The sequence below is a fragment of the Galeopterus variegatus genome, unplaced genomic scaffold (genome assembly GCF_000696425.1).
Source record: "Galeopterus variegatus unplaced genomic scaffold, G_variegatus-3.0.2 Scaffold4198, whole genome shotgun sequence".
NCBI classification, from domain to species: domain Eukaryota; kingdom Metazoa; phylum Chordata; class Mammalia; order Dermoptera; family Cynocephalidae; genus Galeopterus; species Galeopterus variegatus.
The window spans coordinates 107,451-128,615 of record NW_007730309.1 but is presented as its reverse complement, the minus strand read 5'-3'; the positions used below and the strand labels follow the sequence as shown (position 1 = coordinate 128,615).

Here is a 21,165-nt window from a genome sequence, read left to right as displayed (position 1 = left end):
TGAAATAATCATAGCAAAATACTACACTATGAATAATGGACTCTTTTACAGATTCTTTTTATTAGCCCTACCAATCAAACTCACCTCTTTCAGGACCAGAAGGAACTGCTTTAAAGTTAAACAAGTTGGTTACTATCTGCATCTGTAATACTTATCTTAAGTTTTAAGGTTTAAAATTCAAAAGGTCCAAAAAGATGTACAGTGAAAAATCTCTTTTCTCTCTCTGTCTCCCAGCAATATTGTCCCTTCCATGAGGTATTCAATGTTAGCAGCTTCTGGTATATTCTTCTAGAGATATTCTACGTGTGTTATCATCCAAAGGTTCAATTTGTTTCCTGCCACTCTTTCTACCCATCCCAAAATAGCACTTACCCAAGCTATCCCTTTATGTAGGACATAGAGAAATGTGAGAAAGGGTCTTTGTTTTCCAAAGGTCTTAGGGCCATCCTAAATAAATCAAAGTAACACCAACCCCTTCTAATAATCCGACTTCAAAGTCCCAAAACGTGTGTCCTCTCCTACTTCAGCTGCCCAGGAAGATCATGCTTTAGACTTGGTCATCACTTGGAACTTTCCCAAATCAGAGATCTTTCACTTTAACCTCTGATCACAGTCTCTTTTTTTCACCTTAGAATCCTGTCTGCTAACTGAATCTGTTTCTAAATAACTTCCCGGCCCAACCACTCCTCCTTTCTTCTTACAATCCCACTGGTCTCCAGATACACTTGCTTTTCTACTCAACTTAAGTCTTAATATTACAGTGGTGTTCTCAGTAATATTTTTGATTCTCTTGTCCTAGCCCTTTCCTCTTCAACCTGTCTTTTTGGTCCCCCGTTTTGCTAGCCCCATCATTCCCTTTTTCTGCTCCTGAGTTTACCACCTGGATCTACCAACAAGTGAGGTTCATCTTCGGCAAGCTGTTCAGTGCTGCTTAGCATTCTTTTGACTGGTCTCTAAATAACTAAGTCTCTAAAACAGTAGTTTCAAATTTTTCCTGTTGCCCTAAAGCCCATCCTCCCTGTTCTCTTTTACTCTGTATGTAAATAATGTCACCTTATTTACCAAAAGGATCATTATGAAGCCACCGTTTCTCCCTGCCAATAATTTTTAGTATTATCTTATTTCACAGGAAGATGTATCCCTTTATTTGTACTTTGGATCCTATGCTCCTATCTCCTTCAGGACTTTGCTTCACCAAATTATCCTCACTCATGTTTTTTTTCCTTCCTTCTTTTCTTCTTTAAAACCTTCCTGTTCCTTGGTTTCCATGACACTGTACTAAATTGGTTCTGATCATCTCTCCACTAGTGTCTTTCTCTCCACCTATACCCGTCCCTTACGTGCAAACGTTACTAAGCTTTTGTCTGTCATTAGTTCACTCAGCCTTTTTTGCTCTCTCCCTGGTAATTACATCTGCTCCAGTAGTTCCAAAAACCATCAAGTTTTCTTTGGTTGGTGTAGTGGATTGAATGCACCCCCCCAACTCACTGAAGCTTGAATTGTGCCCCCAAAGTTTTATGTATTAGAAACTTGGCCCCCACTGTGACTGTTAAGAGGGTGGGAAATCCTCTTACGATAATTGAAAGATGGGGCCTTGAAGAGGTGATTAGATTGTAGGACCATGCTGTAGTGAATGGATTAAAAATGGTGGTCATGGGCATGGTTTGTAGGCCTTTAAGAGGAGTGAATGAGGAGTTAGTCTCTCTGCTCCACCATTTTGTACAATGTGACACCCTGCTGTCATTGTTGCCACCAACAATGCCTTCACCAGCTGTGTCCCCTGGACTTCCCAGCCTCAGAAACTGTAAGCAATAAATTTCGTTTTCTTCATTAATTATCCAGTTCCAGGTATTTTGTTATAAGCAACAGAAACGGACTCATGCAGTTGGTTTCCCCTTTTCTTAACTACAGTACTACATTTCTGATGACTCCTGGACACCACCATTTGGAATTTTCTTTGGCACTACATTTTCAGCTCAGTTAAAGCCCTTCTTTGATTGTCTCATCCTCCTGCCCTCACTACTATGAATCAACTTGCCACCTCCCAGTTAACCCAGTTTGAATCCTGGAGATAGCAGACTCCCTGGATCCATTCAGCTGTCAGTTCTAACACATTCAAGTTGCAATCCACTTTCGTCTCCTTGTTCAGATCCTCCTGATCACTGGCCTTAATTACAGTAAGAACAGCCCTTAATTGCAATCCCTCACTCAAACTTTCCCTGCTTTAACCAGCAAACATACTGCTGACAGATTTTCTTAAAGCTTTGCTCAAAAAACTTTATCCTACAAACTCATCACATTGAAATTCAGAATTTCCTAATATGGCTCTTCATGATTCATCCAGCCTTAACTTCTATTACTTCCCTCTAACCACACTATATCCTAGCAAAACTGTAATTTGACATATACATAAATGAAAAATGTGATGTGTAGAAGGCAAAAACTTCAACCCAGTCTAAACCCATTTTTTGTGACTTAAAAATCTGCCCTCATTTCATCTCTTCCCCAGTCATCAGGTGCCTTGTGCAGATGGCCACTGTACCTCTCAGGGCTGGGCCATCCAAGTCTGGAATTTTCTTTTGGAATACAATTTTTCTTCTGAATTCTTTTGGAATTCCAAAGTTCACAGAAATACTCTCATGAACTTTTTGAACTTCCCTCATATTTCAAACATACTCAAAAGTTGAGGAAACAGATAAATGTACTCTATTATTGGACTTCAAATATAAGATGAGATTAGCAAATACATTTTGCTAATCGTGTTTTAACGATCACCAACTCCTATTACTAAATGTTTAAAAAACTGATTGTATATCTATAGAAATGAATCAATTACAGCTATAAAAAGTTTTTTGATGGGGGTGTAAAGGGGGAGGGGTGGAAGGATCTTGAAAATCTATTACCTTGTATAACGATAAATTTAAAAAAATAATTTTTTTTTGAAAAATACCTGTTAACATGGGGCCAAGTTTATGATACATTAAAAGAAATAAAAACTATTATAAAAAATATGTAGTAGGATTACAATTTGTTTACTGGAGTTGGGGTAGGGGATGTATTTTATGTACAGAAAAAAAGCAAGGAAGGAGACATAGAAAAGCTTTTCTGTTATGTCCCAAGTTTTTAAACAATGCATGTATATTATACCCACCCCTCATCTCAATAAATATTATTTTTTACAAATGTTAGATGTGAAGGGATGACTTTTGCTTTTTCACTCTGCATACATGTATATTGTCTGGATTTATTTATTTATTTATTTTTGATAATAGGTATGTACTACTTGTGTAACTGAAAACAAAAGCCCAAAAAAGGACATGAAAAGGAAAAAAAAATTAATTTTATCCTGTAGGAAAAATCAAAACAGATTATGTGTAGACATAAAAAATTTACATTGAATTGTGTTTTTTTATCTGAGGGAGACTAACTCTTACGTTTATGTTAAACAACTACATAATGGATGAGGTCTACTTTATGCCTTGCACAAGTGTCTATGGACAGAAATGCAGAATCTTGGGCCCTGCTGCAGGTTTACTTAATCAGAACACACATTTTAACATTACATCTGGGTGACTGGAATACAACATATGAAAGTTTGAGAAGCGCTATTTACACCATGATCAGAGGTATTTCCATGTGAAAATGTTAACTTAGTTGGGATTCCAGGTGGGCAACTAAATCATTTTCATTATTTTACTGTCATGATAGTTTTGAATCAAAGACAGAGTTTCTTTGACATGTAACCAAGGATAACTGCCCCTTGATTTAGGAACTTCTCTACCTTATTTATTGTCTTAGCTGTGAAAGAACATACCACATTGCCCTTAAAAAGATCAACTGTGACCAATCACCTGTTCAAGAAATCTCCTGACAAGCCTACAATGGGTGGGCCAGGTACTACAAAGGTCTGAAAAGGCTTAAGCTTTTCTCCTACTGCTTTGCACAGCGAGTCCTACTGCTTAGGCATACATATCCAAGCAAACAATCTGCTGTGTTGATGACAATCCAATTGATAGGAAGGAATGCAGATGACATATTTTTCTATCAGTGCTTTGGGCTGAACTCTGAATAACAGCATTCTAACCAACGGCTTGGCCATTGAAACAATATGCGGCCACAGGACAGTTCAGGTGTGCCCTCTTGGACAAAGAATATTAGTTCCTCTCTTGTTCATTATCTAGTCTGGGGATAGTAATGTTAATACTACCAATTTGAGGCTCAGAGTACTCACGGTGGTGGTTGTACAGAAAAGTGACTATTGACTTGTCCTTACCTTCACATGCAATAAAAAATAGAGTAGAAGTTGGGAAGGGAAGGAAAATTAGAGAGTTTATATAAAAGTGGTCTAAAGATGAAATATTTAAAAAATTTATACATTAGAACTAAAATGGCGGGGCCGGCCCGTGGCTCACTCGGGAGAGTGTGGTGCTGATAACACCAAGGCCGTGGGTTCGGATCCCATATAGGGATGGCCGGTTGGCTCACTGGGTGAGTGTGGTGCTGACAACACCAAGTCAAGGGTTAAGATCCCCTTACCGGTCATCTTTAAAAAAAAAAAAAAGAACTAAAATGGCATATGTGTTTTACATGCATTTTATTTCCATTATAAAAGTAATGTGCTTATTACAGAAATAAGGAAGAAGGAAGACAGGAAAAGCCCCACATCTCCTTTCCAGTTTGTCTGTAAATGTGAAGTATATTACATATTAGCATGATTACCTCCAATAGCAATAAGTCGATCTCCCCGCTGAAGATCTGCAAGAGCAGCAGGCGAGTTTGGGGCCACAGTTTCAATTATGACGTGCCCAGCATACCCGTCAGTTGACTGGACAAGACGAAGTGTAAGTCCAACACTTTGTAAATTTCCTTTTACTAACTCAACCTTTGATAAAGGTGAAAAAATGAAAACAGAGTCAGTGGATTCACAGAAGTAGAGTGAGAAAATAGTTAACAAACTGAGAGCACCACAGTTGATGCTGACTTTTGTACCATGGTGACTTTTATCACAGACAAATAAAGAAGGAGGAAATCTTTATTGTAACAATATAAATAAATACTACACAATTTAAATCATCAACATTTTAAAATATTTTGTCTTCAATGTGTCCTATTAAAATCTATGCTCATTGTAGAGAATTTGGTAATAAAAAGAAAGGCAAAATGAAAAGAAAACCACTCCTAATCATACTACGTAGAAATACTGCTGATATTTTGTATTTTCTAATATATTAACACAAAATTGAGAGAAACTTCTCAATAAAATTGAGACAATGAATATAATACAAACTGAGACATTGTGAATATAATCATATATTGTGAATATAATTCTTTTTTTTTTTTTTTGTCTTTTTTCCGTGTCCGGCAACGGATCGCAACCCTCAGTGTTGCCCCCGTACCGGACCGGGGACCGGCAACGGGATCGCAACCCTCGGCGTTGCTCCCGCGCCTCGCTCAGCCAGTGAGTGGGAACCGGTCCGTATGTGGGATCCAAACCCTCGGGCGGGAGCGCCACCGCGCTTCCCAATCGGCGCACTATCCAGTGCGCCACCGGGCCGGCCCCTTGTGAATATAATTCTGAATCTTGTTTTTTTCAAATATAATGGAAAATATCTATGTCATTATATGTGCTTTAGAAACTCCACTTTTTGTGGTGTATTATTAAATTTTCTCTTTTGGAGGGGCAAAGGAAAAGAGTTTATTAAGAATTATCTTGGGGGGTGGGTGTTTTGGAAAAAAAAAGAATTATCTTGTTAATGAATGAGATGCCCTTTTAAAAACTCATACAGATCATTTTGTTTTCTAAACAAATGTGTCATCCAATTTATTAGGAATATGTATCCCAGATTAATATCATCTGTGATTAAAATAACAAAACCTAACCATACCACCACTATTCCATTTGTCCTCATTCCAATCACTGATTAAAGAAAAGGATAGAATGCCACCACATCCTTCCAGATGACAAGAATTCAATTGGCGTTTGCTGAGCTCAATTACAGATCAGTCTAATTGTATTATTCTCCAGCCCACATTTCTTAGTCCTGTTCTTCAAGAATATCTCATGAGGGACTTTGCCAAATACCCTGCTAATATCCAAAAATATGACTGTCTTATATATATTGCTTTAAATATATAAATCCCACTTAGCTAGAAATTCAATTGTCCTACCTAATGATGTTGTCTAGTAAAAGAATCCTTATTGGAAGTTGTTCTTTAATTTGGGTAATAGGTTTTGTAAATTTGTTTTTATTTTAAGGAAAATCTTAATCATATCATGTTCAAGAAACGGGAAATGAGGTCAAGTTTTGCACTACCTGAATGTTCACAAAACACAAAAACAACTCTTCCAAAAGACTTCATCATTTGTTTAAACCTCCCCAAACATCCATCCAGTTCCTGCCTTCTGATATAGTAAATAATCACCTTATAATGTTAAAATGTGTTTCAGTTTAACAAAGCCCTTCAGAACACATTCTCTCAAATCCAAGAATAAAAATACATTCTTAATATACAGAGTGCCAAAGCTGAAATTCAGAATGTGAATTTTTCTAATTATAGAAAGCTAAGGGTAGCAAATAGGTAAAAAACTAAATTATTTAAATCTGAGTACTATAAACTTTAAAAACTAACACCTGGACTTGGAATGTGTTTTTTATGATTTACTCTTTGCTCTTAAATAGATAAGTTTATGTATATTTTAAAATTATATATGACTATTAGATATACCATACACTTTAAACATATGCCAAAAGAGAACTTTTAAAATGATGACATAAAAATAAATAGAAATAAAAATCCTAAATATTTTTCCTATGTCTGATGAAACATGTGGCATGCACTCCCTAAAATATGATATCACTATCTAAGAGGTTCTGGATTTTAAGATTTTATTATGGAAAATTTCAAATATATACAAAAGTACAGAGAACAGTAAAATGAACCCTGTGGTACATTATAAAATATGGTCACACATTCCTATCCTCATATGCACTTCCCTTTGCAATGTAACTTTACTAAACCTGCCATCAGAGATATAACTTGTTTCTCCATCTCTCTTTCAGCAACCAACTAGAAAAAATAAGCAGAGATAGACAATCTAAACATTATCAACCTTGACTTAACCTACATTCATAGAACACTATACAACAATGGCAGAATGCGCATTCTTTTCAAGTGCACATGGTAAGTTAACCAGGATGTGAAAGTTCATAAAACAAGTGTCGGGCTGGCCCGGTGGCGCACTGCTGTAGTGCGCCGCTGGGAAGCGCGGCGGCGCTCCCTCCAAGGGTTCGGATCCCACATGCAGACCGGTTCCCGCTCACTGGCTGAGCGAGGCGCGGGAACAACACCGAGGGTTGCGATCCCGTTGCCGGTCCTAGTCCAGTACGGGGGCGACACTGAGGGTTGCGATCCGTTGCCGGACACGGAAAAAGACAAAAAGGAAAAAAAAAAAAAAAAACAAGTGTCAACAAATTTAAAATGACCAAACTCACACAAAGTATGTTTTCTAACCTTGATGGAATTAAGTTAGAAATCAGCAACAATAACTAGGAAAACCCCAAATATTTGAAAAGTAAAATAACATACTTTTAAATAATTCATGAGTCAAATAAGAAATCACAAGGGATATTAGAAAATATTTTGAAAAAAAATGATGAAAATACAACCTATCAAAATTTGTGAGATACAACTAAAGCAGTGTTTAGAGGAAATATATAGCTTTAAATGCCTATATTAGGGACGAAAATATAAAATTAGTTCCCACCTTAGGAAATAAGAAACTCTGAAGTAGGAGCAAGGAAAAAATAAGGAGCAGAAATCAATAAAATAGAAAATAAAACAACAGAAATCAATGAAAACTCATTCAATGAAATGATCAGTAAAAGTGACAAGCTTATAGGCTAAAGTGATAAAGAAAAAAAAAAGAGAGAAGATACATATTACAAAAGATCAGCTGTTATGCTAAATACACTTGACAACCTAGATGAACTGGAAAAATTTTCTTGTAGATACAAATGATGAAAACTGACCCTAAAAGATAGAAAATTTGAATATTCCTATATCAATTACATACATCAAATCCATAATTATAAACCTTCCCACACATAAAAAAAACCCTTCAGGTCTAGATCGCCCTATTAGTGAGTTCTTAAAGAAGGAATAATAACAATTTCACCTGGAATCTTTTATAAATAGAGAAAGAAGGAACACTTTTTAAATCGTATGTTAAGGTCAATGTTACCCTGATTCCAAAGCCAGACAAACAAAAAACAAGAAAACAGAACTACAGACTAATATTTCTAATGTTCAAACATGGAAACAAAATTTAACAGAATTTTAGGAAATTCAATCCAGTAATACATTAAAAAAAGGATAATAATCATAACCAAGTGGAGATGATTCCAGATATTTGAGGTTGATTTAGAGTCAGGAAACAATGTAATTCACCATATTAACAAATCAATGAAAAAAAATCATATAAATATTTCTATAGCTGCAAAAAAGAAATACAAGGAAACTTCCTAAACCTGATTATGGGTAGCCACAAAAATCTACAATAACATAAAAACACAGAAATCTTTCATCTTTGAGTTTTATCTGAGATCAATAACAAAGCAAGGATTTCTGATCTCACCACATCAATTCAACATTGTACTGGAGATTATAGTCAGTATAATGAGAAAAAAGGGAAAGCATAAAGATTGGAAAGGGAGGAGGAGAACTATCTTTATTTGCAGATAACATGATCCTATACATGGATAATCCCAAGAAATCGACAAAATATCATTAGAATAGGTGAAAATAGGTCACAGACTACAAGGTCAATATACAAAAATCAAATGAGTTTCTATGTAACAAATAATTAGAAAATAAAAAAAAACAGATCTCCATTACAATAGTATAAAAAACATATTTAGAGTTTAATGAAAGATGTGCAAGACTCGTATGCTTATAACTACAACATACTTCAAAAGGAAATTAAAGAAGACCTAAACAAATGGAGAAAGATACCATGGTTCTTGGATTGACAGATTCATTATTGTTAAGATGACAATCCTTCCCAAATTTATCTATGGATTCAACGCAATCCCAGTCAAAATCCTTGCAGGCTTGTGGAGAGGAAAAGGACCTAGAATAGCCAAAACAATCCTTAAATAGAGCAAGGCTGGAGGTCTTATACTATTTGATTTCAAGGCTTGCTATACAATGTTAGAGTGATCAAGACAGTGTGGTATTGACCTAAGTACAGACATATGGATTAATGGATCAAAACAGTTCATAAATAAACTCATAATTTTATATGGTCAACTGATTTTTTTTTTTCCTTTTTTTTTTTTTAATGGATCAAAACAGTTCATAAATAAACTCATAATTTTATATGGTCAACTGATTTTTTTTTTCCTTTTTTTTTTTTTGTGTCTGGCAACGGACTGTAACCCTCAGTGTCGCGCCCGTACCGGACCGGGACCGGCAACGGGATCTCAACCCTTGGTGCTGCACCCGCCCCTCACTCAGCCAGTGAGCGGAACCGGTCTGTATGTGGGATCCGAACCCTCGGCGGGAGCGCCGCCACACTCCCAAGCGGCGCACTGTAGCAGTGCGCCACCGGGCCGGCCCCTATGGTCAACTGATTTTTGACAAAGATGCTAGACTAATTCATAGGGGAAAAGGTATGCTGGAACAAATGGATGTCTGAATGGGAAAAAAATAAACCTCAATTCTCACCTCACACAACACATAAAAATTTACTTGAAAAAAAAAAAAAAAACAGACCTATACTTAAGGGCAAAACTATTAAGTTTATAGAAGAAAATACAGGAAAACCTTTATGATATTAGGTTAGGCAAATATTTCTTAAACAGAACACAGTCCAATCTATATAAGAAAAATATAAGATGGATTTCATAAAATTTAAAACGGTTGCTCTTTGAAAAACAGAGAAAATATGTGCAAAGCTTTTATCTGAGAAATGACTTGTATCCATCAATATATAAAGAAATTTTGCAACTGAGAAATAAAAAGATAAACAACCCAGTAAAAAATGGGCAAAAGATTTGACTAGACACTTCACAAAAAAAGATATACAAATGGTCAATAAGCATATTAAAAGATGTTCAATTAGTCATTAGGGAAATACAAATTAAAACCACAATGAGATACTATTACTAGATATCCACTAGAATGGCTAAAATTAAAGACTGACAATACCATGTGATGGTGAGGATGTGAAGCAACTGAAACTCTCATATACTGCTAGTGGGCATATAAAATGGTATAGCTTCTTTGGAGAGCAGTTTGGCAATTTCTTATCAAGTTAAACATACATTAGCCATATGACCCAGCAATCCTACTTTTAGGTATTTCATAAAGAGAAATGAAAACATGTCCACACAAAGACTTGTAAGCAAATATTCACAAAGCATCCTTCAAAAGAGTCAAGAACTGGCCAATTGGTGAATTGGTAATCAAACTGTTGTATATCAATATAAAGAATACTACTCAGCAACAAAAAGAAATAAAATATTAATACACATGACACATGGTTAAATTTCAAAAACAGGCCAAGTGAAAGAAGTCAAACACAAAAGACTATATACTCTGTAATTCAATTTGTATGAAATTCTAGGAAAGGCAAAATTATAGTGACAGAAAGCAGGTTAGTACTTGCCTAGGAGTGGGGGTTGGGGGCTGGAGATTCAAAGCAAGTAACACATGTAACATTTACAAGGTGACAGTAATATTCTGTTATCTTGTCTGGGATGAAAATATTCTATATCTATTTTTTTGTAAAATTATGTTTTCATCCCACTAAAAAGTTTCCTCCGTGCAGGAAACTAAACACATATTTAGGTATAAATGAAAGAAAAAGGAAGGGGGAAAAGGAACAGCGGCGTGAGAAAAACTGTATACCAAAATTGGTACATGAGTACAACTATCAAAATTCATCAAACTGTACATTTTACTGAATTTTACTGTTTAAGTTATACCTCAATAAAGCTATTTAAAACTAAAGCAAAAATGAACAAAACCTGGAATATGCCAATTTTTGTCTTAAGATACTTAAATTATACAGATCGCTAATTCAGGTAGCTCTTAGACTTCCAATTTATCTAATTAAATAAAAATAGCTTGGGATGAATTTAGATGATCCTTAAGTCAATCATGAAGAACAAAAATATTTAGATATTTTTTTCCTGTTTATTTATGTCAATCAAACGCATACTGACTCTTAACTACAGATAACTGGAATTACTAGGCTATACAGATACAGATTAAACCAGATATAATTATAAGCAGCAAGAATAGTGTATATGAAAGGAAAAAAACCTCATGAAAATGTAATGCAAGTTTTTATTTTATTACTGTTAAATTAAAAAATTAGAATAAACTTTTTTGAAATATTTGCATCTGTTTAAAAAAAGCAAATATACAAAATAAAGAGCAACAGTCCTGTTTCCTCAACCACTACCCCTCTCTATGCCATATCAACCACTTTAAAACTCTTTGTTTTTAGTTGTTCTGGGGGTTAGCTTTTTTCTTTAGATAATATGTATACATTATCATTTCTTAATATATCAAATTTTAGACCATGTGTTGACTTCCCACTATAACAGACGAGCATGTTAGCCTATTTCCCTCCAAACTGCAGTAGAGTTACAGCACTGTTTTTATTTCCTCTATATAATCTCTTTGTAACTTTAATTATACCCCTATTTCTTATGCATAAACTACAGACAATATCTATCTTGATACTAACTACCCTAACACCTCTCCTCTTTATATCTTCTAAACTCTATCAAAGTTAACAATGATTATATTCTTTTTCTAACTATAATTAAGCTATCAAGGATGACTGATTCTAAAAGCTAAAAATCAGCAAACAGTGCTTACAATATTGTGATTATATTAATACTGTTTATTGCAAAGCTGGGCATCATTAGATTTTCAGTCTTGTATAGCCTTTTATTTTTCTTGTTTTTTTTTTTTTTTTCCTTTCAGAATAGCTTTTACTTTAACTATAGATCTACGTAAATACTGCTTCTGTGATTAGCTTGAAAATTCATCTATTTATTTATTTACATATCATTTAGCACCCAACTGAAGGGAAGTTTTATTCTACCCCCAACCCCACTCCTGTGAAAAAGAAGCCAGTTAGGGCCGGCCCGGTGGCACACTGTAGCAGTGCGCCGCTTGGGAGTGTGGCGGCGCTCCCGCCGAGGGTTCGGATCCCACATACAGACCGGTTCCCGCTCACTGGCTGAGCGAGGTGCGGGGGCAGCGCCGAGGGTTGCGATCCCATTGCCGGTCCGGTCCGGTACGGGCGCGACACTGAGGGTTGCGATCCGTTGCCAGACACGAAAAAAGACAAAAAGGAAAAAAAAAAAAAAAAGAAGCCAGTTAAACAAAGGTAGAAGGAATGATCAGATTAGAAAAATCACCCTTTTTGTACTCGCCCCCCACACAAGGTAGAGAAACTATTTTAGATAAAAAAAAAAAATAAAACCAAGACAGAGAGACTAAAGAATTGTAACAACCCAAAGAAACATTTAGGGCTGGTTAGAGTGTGGTGTTCTAACACCAAGGTTGAAGGTTCAGATTCCTGTACTGGCCAGCCACCAAAAACAAAGAAAGAAAGAAACAAAGAAACATATAAATCTTGATCAGATCCTAGTAAAAACACAACACAAAACAAAAAAACTCCAAAAAACATTCTGGGGACACTGTAATATATTCTGAAAATTAGGTGAAATTAGGGAATTATTTATTTTCTTATGTGTGATAATGGTTATTGTGGTTATGAAAAATGTTCTTATTTTTAGAAGATTCATACTAAACATTTAGGATAAAATATGATGTCTACAACAATCCTGGCCTATGACTTGAGGCAGATGTTAACCTTTTTAAGCTTCATTAGTGAAACAGGGTAGTAGCTATCTTAGATGGGGAGCTATGAAAAAGGCTCAGTATTTATTAGTATTACTATTATTAGTAAGACTGAGCATTACTTATCAAAAATGGGTATGCAGAAAGAAATTTAAAAAGCAGTCTACTGTGAATGAACTCACAGTAGAGAAAGTACTTCTCTACTTTTCTCACAGTAGAGAATGAACTTCACAGTATCCAGCTGAGAAAACAAGGCAAACATGCTATAAAACAAATTTCAATTCAAAACAGAATTTTCAGACAGACTGTATTACACTGTTCAAATATTAATTTATTTTACAGGCTCAATATTGGGAAACTAAAACACTTTTGCAATTATATGATTAAAAAATCTGTCTTATTAGAAGAGACAAAGATGGTGACTGAAATGTCAACATCTAGTAAGGGAAAAACAACCAGTTCAAATGCACTAGAAATAATGTACTTCCAAAGAGTAGAAATTATACTAATGATTTATAATTTCACAAAATTATAAGTTTTCATCCCGTCAGAAAGTTTCCTTTATGCAGGAGACTAAAGACATACCGTATTTATGTATAAATGAAAGAAAAAGGAAGAGGGGAAAAAAGGGACAGCAGGGAGAAAAAAATTCTATTTCTTACAGACAAAAGCAGAGTGAAGAAAAAATGAACATGAAACAATATTGTTCTTTGGACTGATTGTGAACTCTTTATTAAAAAAGAGAAGGGGGGTGAAAGGAGAGACAAAATGTCTGTGATAACCAATACAGATACAGATTATGGATGGGAGGGGCTGTTCCAACAATCATCAGTAATAGCTTTTTCTTTCTTACAAGACTCCAAATAGCTGTTTTTAAGTACCACCAAAATCTGGATGCTCCTATATTCCAAAAGGTAAGCTACAAATAAGGAAAAGTTAACATCTGTAGAATGTCTCACTCAAATCTTTGTAGATGGCGAAGGTTTGCTTTCCAGTTTCTCTTAGAAAACAAGGAAAACTTTGTTCCTCACTGTTGTAAGCAAAGACCAAGATTTCTGTGGCAGGAGAGGTAATAAATGGGGTTATAACACCTCTCCCCTTTGAAACAGTTATCTGGTTACAACCATAGAATTTGCCTGGAAGTTTCAGGCCAAACCCTGCAAGTCTAAGTCTGTGGTAATACAGGCCATGTAAACTCCAGGGTCCTGAGACTTCTCAGACCACAAGGACACTACCTTTGTTTAGAGGGTTGGAGGCACTGTGGCCAGTATCAAATATTGTCTTAGAGAGGGTCTAAGCGATACTCCAAAACTGAAGCACAATGTGCAACTGGACATGTATAAAGATAAGGTGTGATGGGAATTCAGGGGAGGCAAAGACTGTCTCTGGGTAAGTGGTCTAGGGGAAGGCTTCTTATAAGGGAAAGGCATTAAGGTTATGTCTTAAAGCAAAAGAAGAGTGTGAACAGATAGTCTAGGAGTTGGGACTGGGATGTGGAATAGGGCAGTAGAGGATGTCATTCTGGGCCATGGTAGCATTGTTAGAGCACAGAAGTGGAGAAAAAGCAGCACAGTAGAAATTAAAATCATTATGATGATATTTATCAGATGAGACATAATGGAGAGAAAATTCCTACTCTGATTAAAGTATCTATTTCTCTCTAACAGGTTCTAGCTTACCAGGCGTTGTGATAGATTTCATATACAATATCTCATTAAACTTAAAGTGCTGCATTTATTAAACTGGAAAGCTGCAAATAATTGATAATGGTAGGATGTATTCTCTGTGGCTTAAACTGTGTCAACTGACCTGAATCTTGTTGACACTGAAAAGTCGATTTCTACTGGAGTAGAAATGACATACAAAAAAAAAAAAAGTTTATCAATTGTCAATAATTGTTGACACATGCTAACTAAACAGCAGTCACATGAACTGAATCACAGGGATCAATACATACAAGATTGCAGACAGCTTGAATTTAACTTCACTAATAATGTCAGTCACAGGTTAAAAAATTCTAGATTCACGTGCATCTCTCTTGTAAAGAGCAATTTAGTAAAAACATCACGATAGCCTTTAAGAGCTTTTATACTCTGACATCCTTTTAGCCTTTCTTGGACCCAGCTGTGATGCGTTATTTTCACTTTGGGGGAAAAACAACATATTGATTTTTTAATCCCTTCCTAATGTGGACATAATTTTATACGATGGTTATGAAGAGGATATATTTCAATAACACATCAATATAACTCTTATTTTAAAACCGCTCTCTCCTACATGAGCTTGTAACATTGAACAAAAAACAAAAACCCAAGAAAGAATAAAAAGATCACTAAGTGAAAGACCCTAAATTATTGTGACCAGGTATATTTTAAACATTCTTTCATCAAATAAGTTTCTGAAAAAAAGACATCATAAGGACTATTTCCCAGCTTTTGTTGTAGAGTAGTGGGGCAGGGAGGGAGAAATGTGACATAAGACACAATAATCAGTACACGTGTGTACACAATGCCAGTATAAAACTAAATTTTTAACAGCAAGCTTTTAAATGCAGATAACCTTTCCCACTTCTGGCCTATACTGAAACCTATTTTACCAGAATTCTCATTATATTGCAATTAATAAAAAAAGATGCCCACAATCTTCAGAAACATCGATGTATTCTATCTATAACTCTGCTCTCCAAATGAAATGGTGGTAATATTTTCAGAAAAAATCATGAATGTTTATCTAAGAAACACAAAATTAACAAAATCTTTAGCAAAGCTACTAAGGAAGACAAGTAATGAAAAGAGATGCACTAATCGATTCACTCACTCATTCAAATGTTCAGGCACTGTGTGCTGCTGGGTCTGGAGGGTACAGCCATGAACAACAGAGATGAGCTTCCCTGGCCTCATGGAAGCAGCAAAAGTAAGCATGAACGAGTAGTTACAATACTTGCTGAGTGATTTAATAGAAGTCACCTAACATTCACAAAGCAGGGAAGGCATCCCTAAAAAATAAAGTTGACACTTGAAGGATGAGTAGGAGTTTGCCAGGCCAGCTCAGTAGTGAAGGCAATATAGCTAGCAAAGAGAGCAGCAGCTTTAAAGGCAGGAGATGCGAGCTAGCAGGACATAACTGAAGAACAGAAGGAACTTTGGTATTACAGCTCTCGGGCAGGTTCAGTCTATATGAGGAAGGAGAGAATTCTGGTACATTTGACTATAAGACTTTTCAAAAGAAAGAAGCATAATATCAACTCTACCACCAGTTTCATGGCCAAGATGGTCAAAGTTAATAAATGGCAACTGTGGAAGAAGCAGCATTTGAATATACAAATTAATGCTATAATGTGACTGGAAACATGAATACAAGTAATATTTAATTCTCACCGATCTATTCAAGCCTTTTAAAAAATCCCAACTTCATGAATATCATTCAAATGCTTAAAAAAAGTCAATGCTTAAAAACATGCTTCAAATTCCTTCAAAGTTTGATTGCTGGCTGTAAAACATATCATTTACAAAAACTTTCATAAAGATACATGTGCTTATAAACCAATAAATGCTTCTCCTTTCATGGGCCACTTCCACATTATCCATATTCACAAAGCTTTAGTACTCTGACCAAATCTCTAAATGAAAGCCGAGGCCCTAAAAATACAATCATAAAGTCCTTGCTTTTTTCAGGGAACTTGCAGTTGAAGTGAGGACACTTGTAGTGACCTGGAGAGAATGCCCAGATTGATTTCTAACAGGTAGTTTTGAAAAGACAGAACATCCAACTTCTGAATACCTCAACATAATGGACAACATGCTAAAAAGTACAGAAACAGATCTGACTTCAGCAGCACAAGTGTTAGTGTTAAGTTCCCAGCCTAGCTTAGGCCAGCTTTACTGCCTGCCCCGGCCCAGAGCCAGAATCCAAGAAGAAAGGTCTCTGGACTGCTTCTTTCCCACCTATCTGGGCAGACTGAAACTTAATTCCCGCTTTTCCCTTCCTTCCTTTTCCTGTGCAGCGGATAAGGGCCCTGAGTCAGCTGTGAAAGAGCCAAGACAAGATTAAACGGTGAAGAGAAATTACATTTTACACAGCTCTTTCCAGGTGGCCAGAGACTGGATACTTTAGGGCAGCAATGGCCTAGAACAATAGAAGAGCTTCCTGCAGGAACTTTCTTAAGAAGCATGGTGATGAGTGACAGTGAAGTGACAAGTAGCATCTGGCTGAAGAAGAGGGGAGCCTTTAGGAAGAAGCCATGTACATAATACAATCCCCATCATTAAACAATTTTTAAAAGGGCACTTCTTATTGTAGGACTCCTGTTTTATTCAACTACCTATTGCACATGGGTACAGTGGTTTTGTTGCCTGCATTCTCAAAGAACTGAAACATATACGCTTTCAGCTATAACATGGGTTTTTGTAGACTGGCCAAAGAACCTGTATATTAGCACAAGTTATATGGGAAACCCATGTTTCTGTCAAATCAACACCTCTATCCTCTCCTCCTCCCCCAGGTCTCTTCAGTACCAGGCCAGTTGTCTAGCTTCACCTACTTTCTTACAGGTTGCAGAGATTTGGCCTGTTTCCCCTCATTTTTAAAACTGCCACCACCCAGGGTTCATCCTGGCTTCCTAATTCCTTCTCTCAGAAAAGTGCATTATTCTTGTTTCAGGACCCTATGGCTGGGTAAGTATCCTAAGCAGGGGTAGAACTAGGGTAACAAATACAGAGATTCTAAAAACTATCTGCTTATAAGTTGAAGTTTTGGAAAACACATGCCTGAAAGTAGAACTATTTGCTTATGCCAACCAAATACCCTGGATGTTCTGGGGTTATTCAAATTTTAAAAGTAGTCCCCCCAAGCCATTCTATTAATGCAGCATCCAAACATTTCTGTAAGAAAGCCTCTTGGATTTGTAAAATTTGGGCGCTTTGTTCATGAGACTATAAAATGGCTGCTTTGGTCAAAGTAACCAAAACTCTACATGCTACGGGTCTCCAGAAGGTAACTGCTATGAACTGAATATTTGTGTCTCCCCTCAAATCATTATGTTGAAATCTTAACCCCCAAAATGATGGTATTAGGAGGTGGGGCCTTTGGGAGATGATAAGGTCATGAGGGTGGAGCCCTCATAAACAGGATTAGGACCCTTATAAAAGAAGCTAAAGAGAACTCCCTTGTCCATCCTGCCATGTGACAACACAGCTTTGAATTAGAATGTGGGCCCCTCAATAGATACTGAATCTGCTGGCACCCTGATCTTGGACTTCCCAGACTCCAGAACTGTGAAAAATAAATTTCGGTTTCTCCCAAGCAACCCAGTTTATGGTACTTTTGTTCTGGCAGTCCAAACAGACTAAGGTAGCAACTAAAAATTATTGTGTTTTGATGGACCCGTGTACAGATCATCTTTGCTTGGCTTGCTTTTGGGACTTGTCAACTGCACTCTGAATATCAGGGACACAGACAATTGTGATTAGAAGATTGAGTATTGAAGATTTATATCCAAACTCTGAATTACAATTGAGAAGTCAAAATTTCTAAAACTAGAACTTTTATATTAAATAAGTTATTGAATTGCTTGCAAGGTGAACTTCAATATACAACATACTTGGCATAGAATATTAGAAATATAACTTTCTGGTCATTTCATCATATAGCAGGTGTCAGATCAATTTGTTTATGGTTACGGAGCACAAATTATTGCCAGACTAAGGACTAACAGTTTACCGTCCATCCCAATTAGAAGCAGCAACAGGGTCGTTGAAGGTCTAGGGGAACATTTCCTATTTTGCCAACCATCACCTTTAAATATTTAAAAACCATTACTGATGATCTCATTAACTCTATTAGCATTATGCTAAACACTCACAAAGAGAAGAATATGTTTTCACTCATATTCATTCTTTCCTCTCTCCCCTCTTTACTCTCTTCCTCTCTCCTCCTGTCCCCCACCCCCAACACACTTGGGTGTAAGGCAACACAAGTAACATTTGGTTCAATTTAGAAATGACTGAGTTCAATCTAGTACTGTTACTCATTTCTATTTATAAAGCACGTTTCAATAAAATTATAATTCTGAGAAGTTAATAAAACAATTTTTAGGTTCTAGAATGAAAAAGGAAACACATATGAAAGAAATAAAATGTCTGAAGGGTCATTCTAGCATCAATCTAATCTACTAAGCACAGCCAGTTTTAACAGCACAGAAGATGCAAACTGAAATATTTCTTGGGACTCTCAGCTACTCAGAAACTAGCTAGGTACCTTGCTTCCAAGGACCCCACTAAATTCTCAATCATCCTCTGTTCAGTTCCATCACTCTAACAGAAAAAAAGGAGATACTATATTTATTAGCTGTCTTCTTTGAAACTGTCTCTCAGCACTAAAGAAGATTAATAATTTGGATGCTCAAGAGCACACTTTTTTCATAGGAAGTATAAATCTTTGAAAAAGACCCAATGATGACAAAAATTATATGTATGGAAAAAAAGGTCTCAAAGGAGATTAGAATAGTATAGGGAATGAATTCTCAATTCTCTCACATGGATTCTACACATAAGCATTTTCCTTGGCAGTATAATGCCTAAATTTTCAGTAATTAACTCTTAATGGATAACCAAAACCCACTGAATTCAGCCTTTCCTGAGAACTAGGGCAGATTCGAACCCCTGTGAGTCTTAAAGGGAATGTTAATATCTATCACACTGGGTTGCTGTCAAGATTAAGTGGAACTATGGGTATAAATGTCTAGCATAATCCAGGCATTTCCATCTTTGCCCCTCAGGAAGACTTCTTTCTGGGAGAAAATACAAGTGAGGGCTCTCAGTCTTCAAAACAGAATGCCAGCTTGGCCATTGGATAACCTCTTCTCTAAAGCAACTGGATGCATTAGGACTGTATCCTTTGGTTACCTCATCTGAGACAAAAAAGATCTAGAAATAAACTTAAAAGTAAACTCCATTATATAATACAACTGACCTAAGAGATCTAAGGAATAAACATGACCCTCTGCTCAGGTTCAAAAGGCTGTGAGGAAAATAACAACATCTGAATGATTACCTTGCAATATATTTAGGTTTCTTCTTTTCTCTCTCTCTTTAAATCTGATTGAAGTCTCCATTAATGGTTTGATTTGAAACTAATTCAAATTTTATACAACCATTCCAGTGAAATAAAAAGCTCAGAAAAATATGAAAAGACAGAGGTTGTTATGAAAACAACAGAGTGGAACACTTTTGCCCTTTTTAATTCCTTTGTCTAATAGAAACAGCTCTTATTCTGAATCAACCCTCAGCTTCATATATTATCACTGTACTTGTCCAGGGTGATTTACATCTTACTAAGGAAGTGTGAGAGGCTTAGGGACAGACAGTTTTCTTTTTTAAATAAGTTGTTTTTTTAAAAAATAACTTTTTATCTTGAAATAATTTCAAACTTGCAGTAAAGTAGCAAAAACATTACAAAGAATTTCCGTTTATCCTGAACTCAGATTTCCCAGTTGTTAACATTTTACCACATTTGTTCCTCTATCTCTGCATATTTTTTTCTGAACCAGTTGAAAATAAGTTGCAGACATGATGTCTCTTACCCCTAAACACTTAAATGTGTATTTCCTAACAAGGACGTTCTCTTATGTAACCATTAATGATCAAAGTCAGAAAATTAACGTTGGTATAATACTATTATATAATCTACAGAACTTATTCCAGCTGGAATGAAATTTTGAAATATGTATCAACAGCCTTTTATTTCTGCATAATCTTTGACCAAGGAATTATTTAATCATGGGTTGGCAAACTACAGTTGTGGTCTGTTTTAAAGAAGTGCTTTTGGAAAAGCAGCCACATTCATTAGTCATGTATTGTTTATGGCAGTTTTAGAACTAAAACAGCAGAGCTGAGTAGTTGTGATAGTGACTTTTTGGCCTGCAAAGTCTAAAATATTTACTACTTGCCCTTTACAGAAGTGTGCCAAACCATAACTTAAAGAATAAATGTGCACAAATACTCACACCTGACATTAATTATAGATTTCTTTAAAATATCAAAAAATTGGAAAACAACCCTAAATGTTCTTCAGCAGGTGATTAGTTAAATAAAGGTACACAGTGAAATATCACGTAGACATAAAAACGTTGACACATGTACATGGAGATAGAAATATGTCCTTAGTATATCGTTAAGTTGGGAAAAAGGCAGGTTATAAAATAAATCTCATTTTTTTTTCTTTATAAAACACAAACATATTCTACATGTGAATAGTGGGTGCATGTATGTATTTATAAACTTT

General features: G+C 35.9%; 1 protein-coding gene across 1 annotated transcript in view; it reads right to left on the bottom strand.

The window, feature by feature from the left end:
- PDZD8 (PDZ domain containing 8) overlaps positions 1–21,165 on the bottom strand; it is an 88,461-nt gene that overhangs the window by 5,150 nt on the left and 62,146 nt on the right. Inside the window, exon 5 of the mRNA XM_008586983.1 lies at positions 4,720–4,882. Coding sequence (XP_008585205.1) covers positions 4,720–4,882 — 163 coding nt within the window. The remainder of the gene's footprint in view (positions 1–4,719; positions 4,883–21,165) is intronic.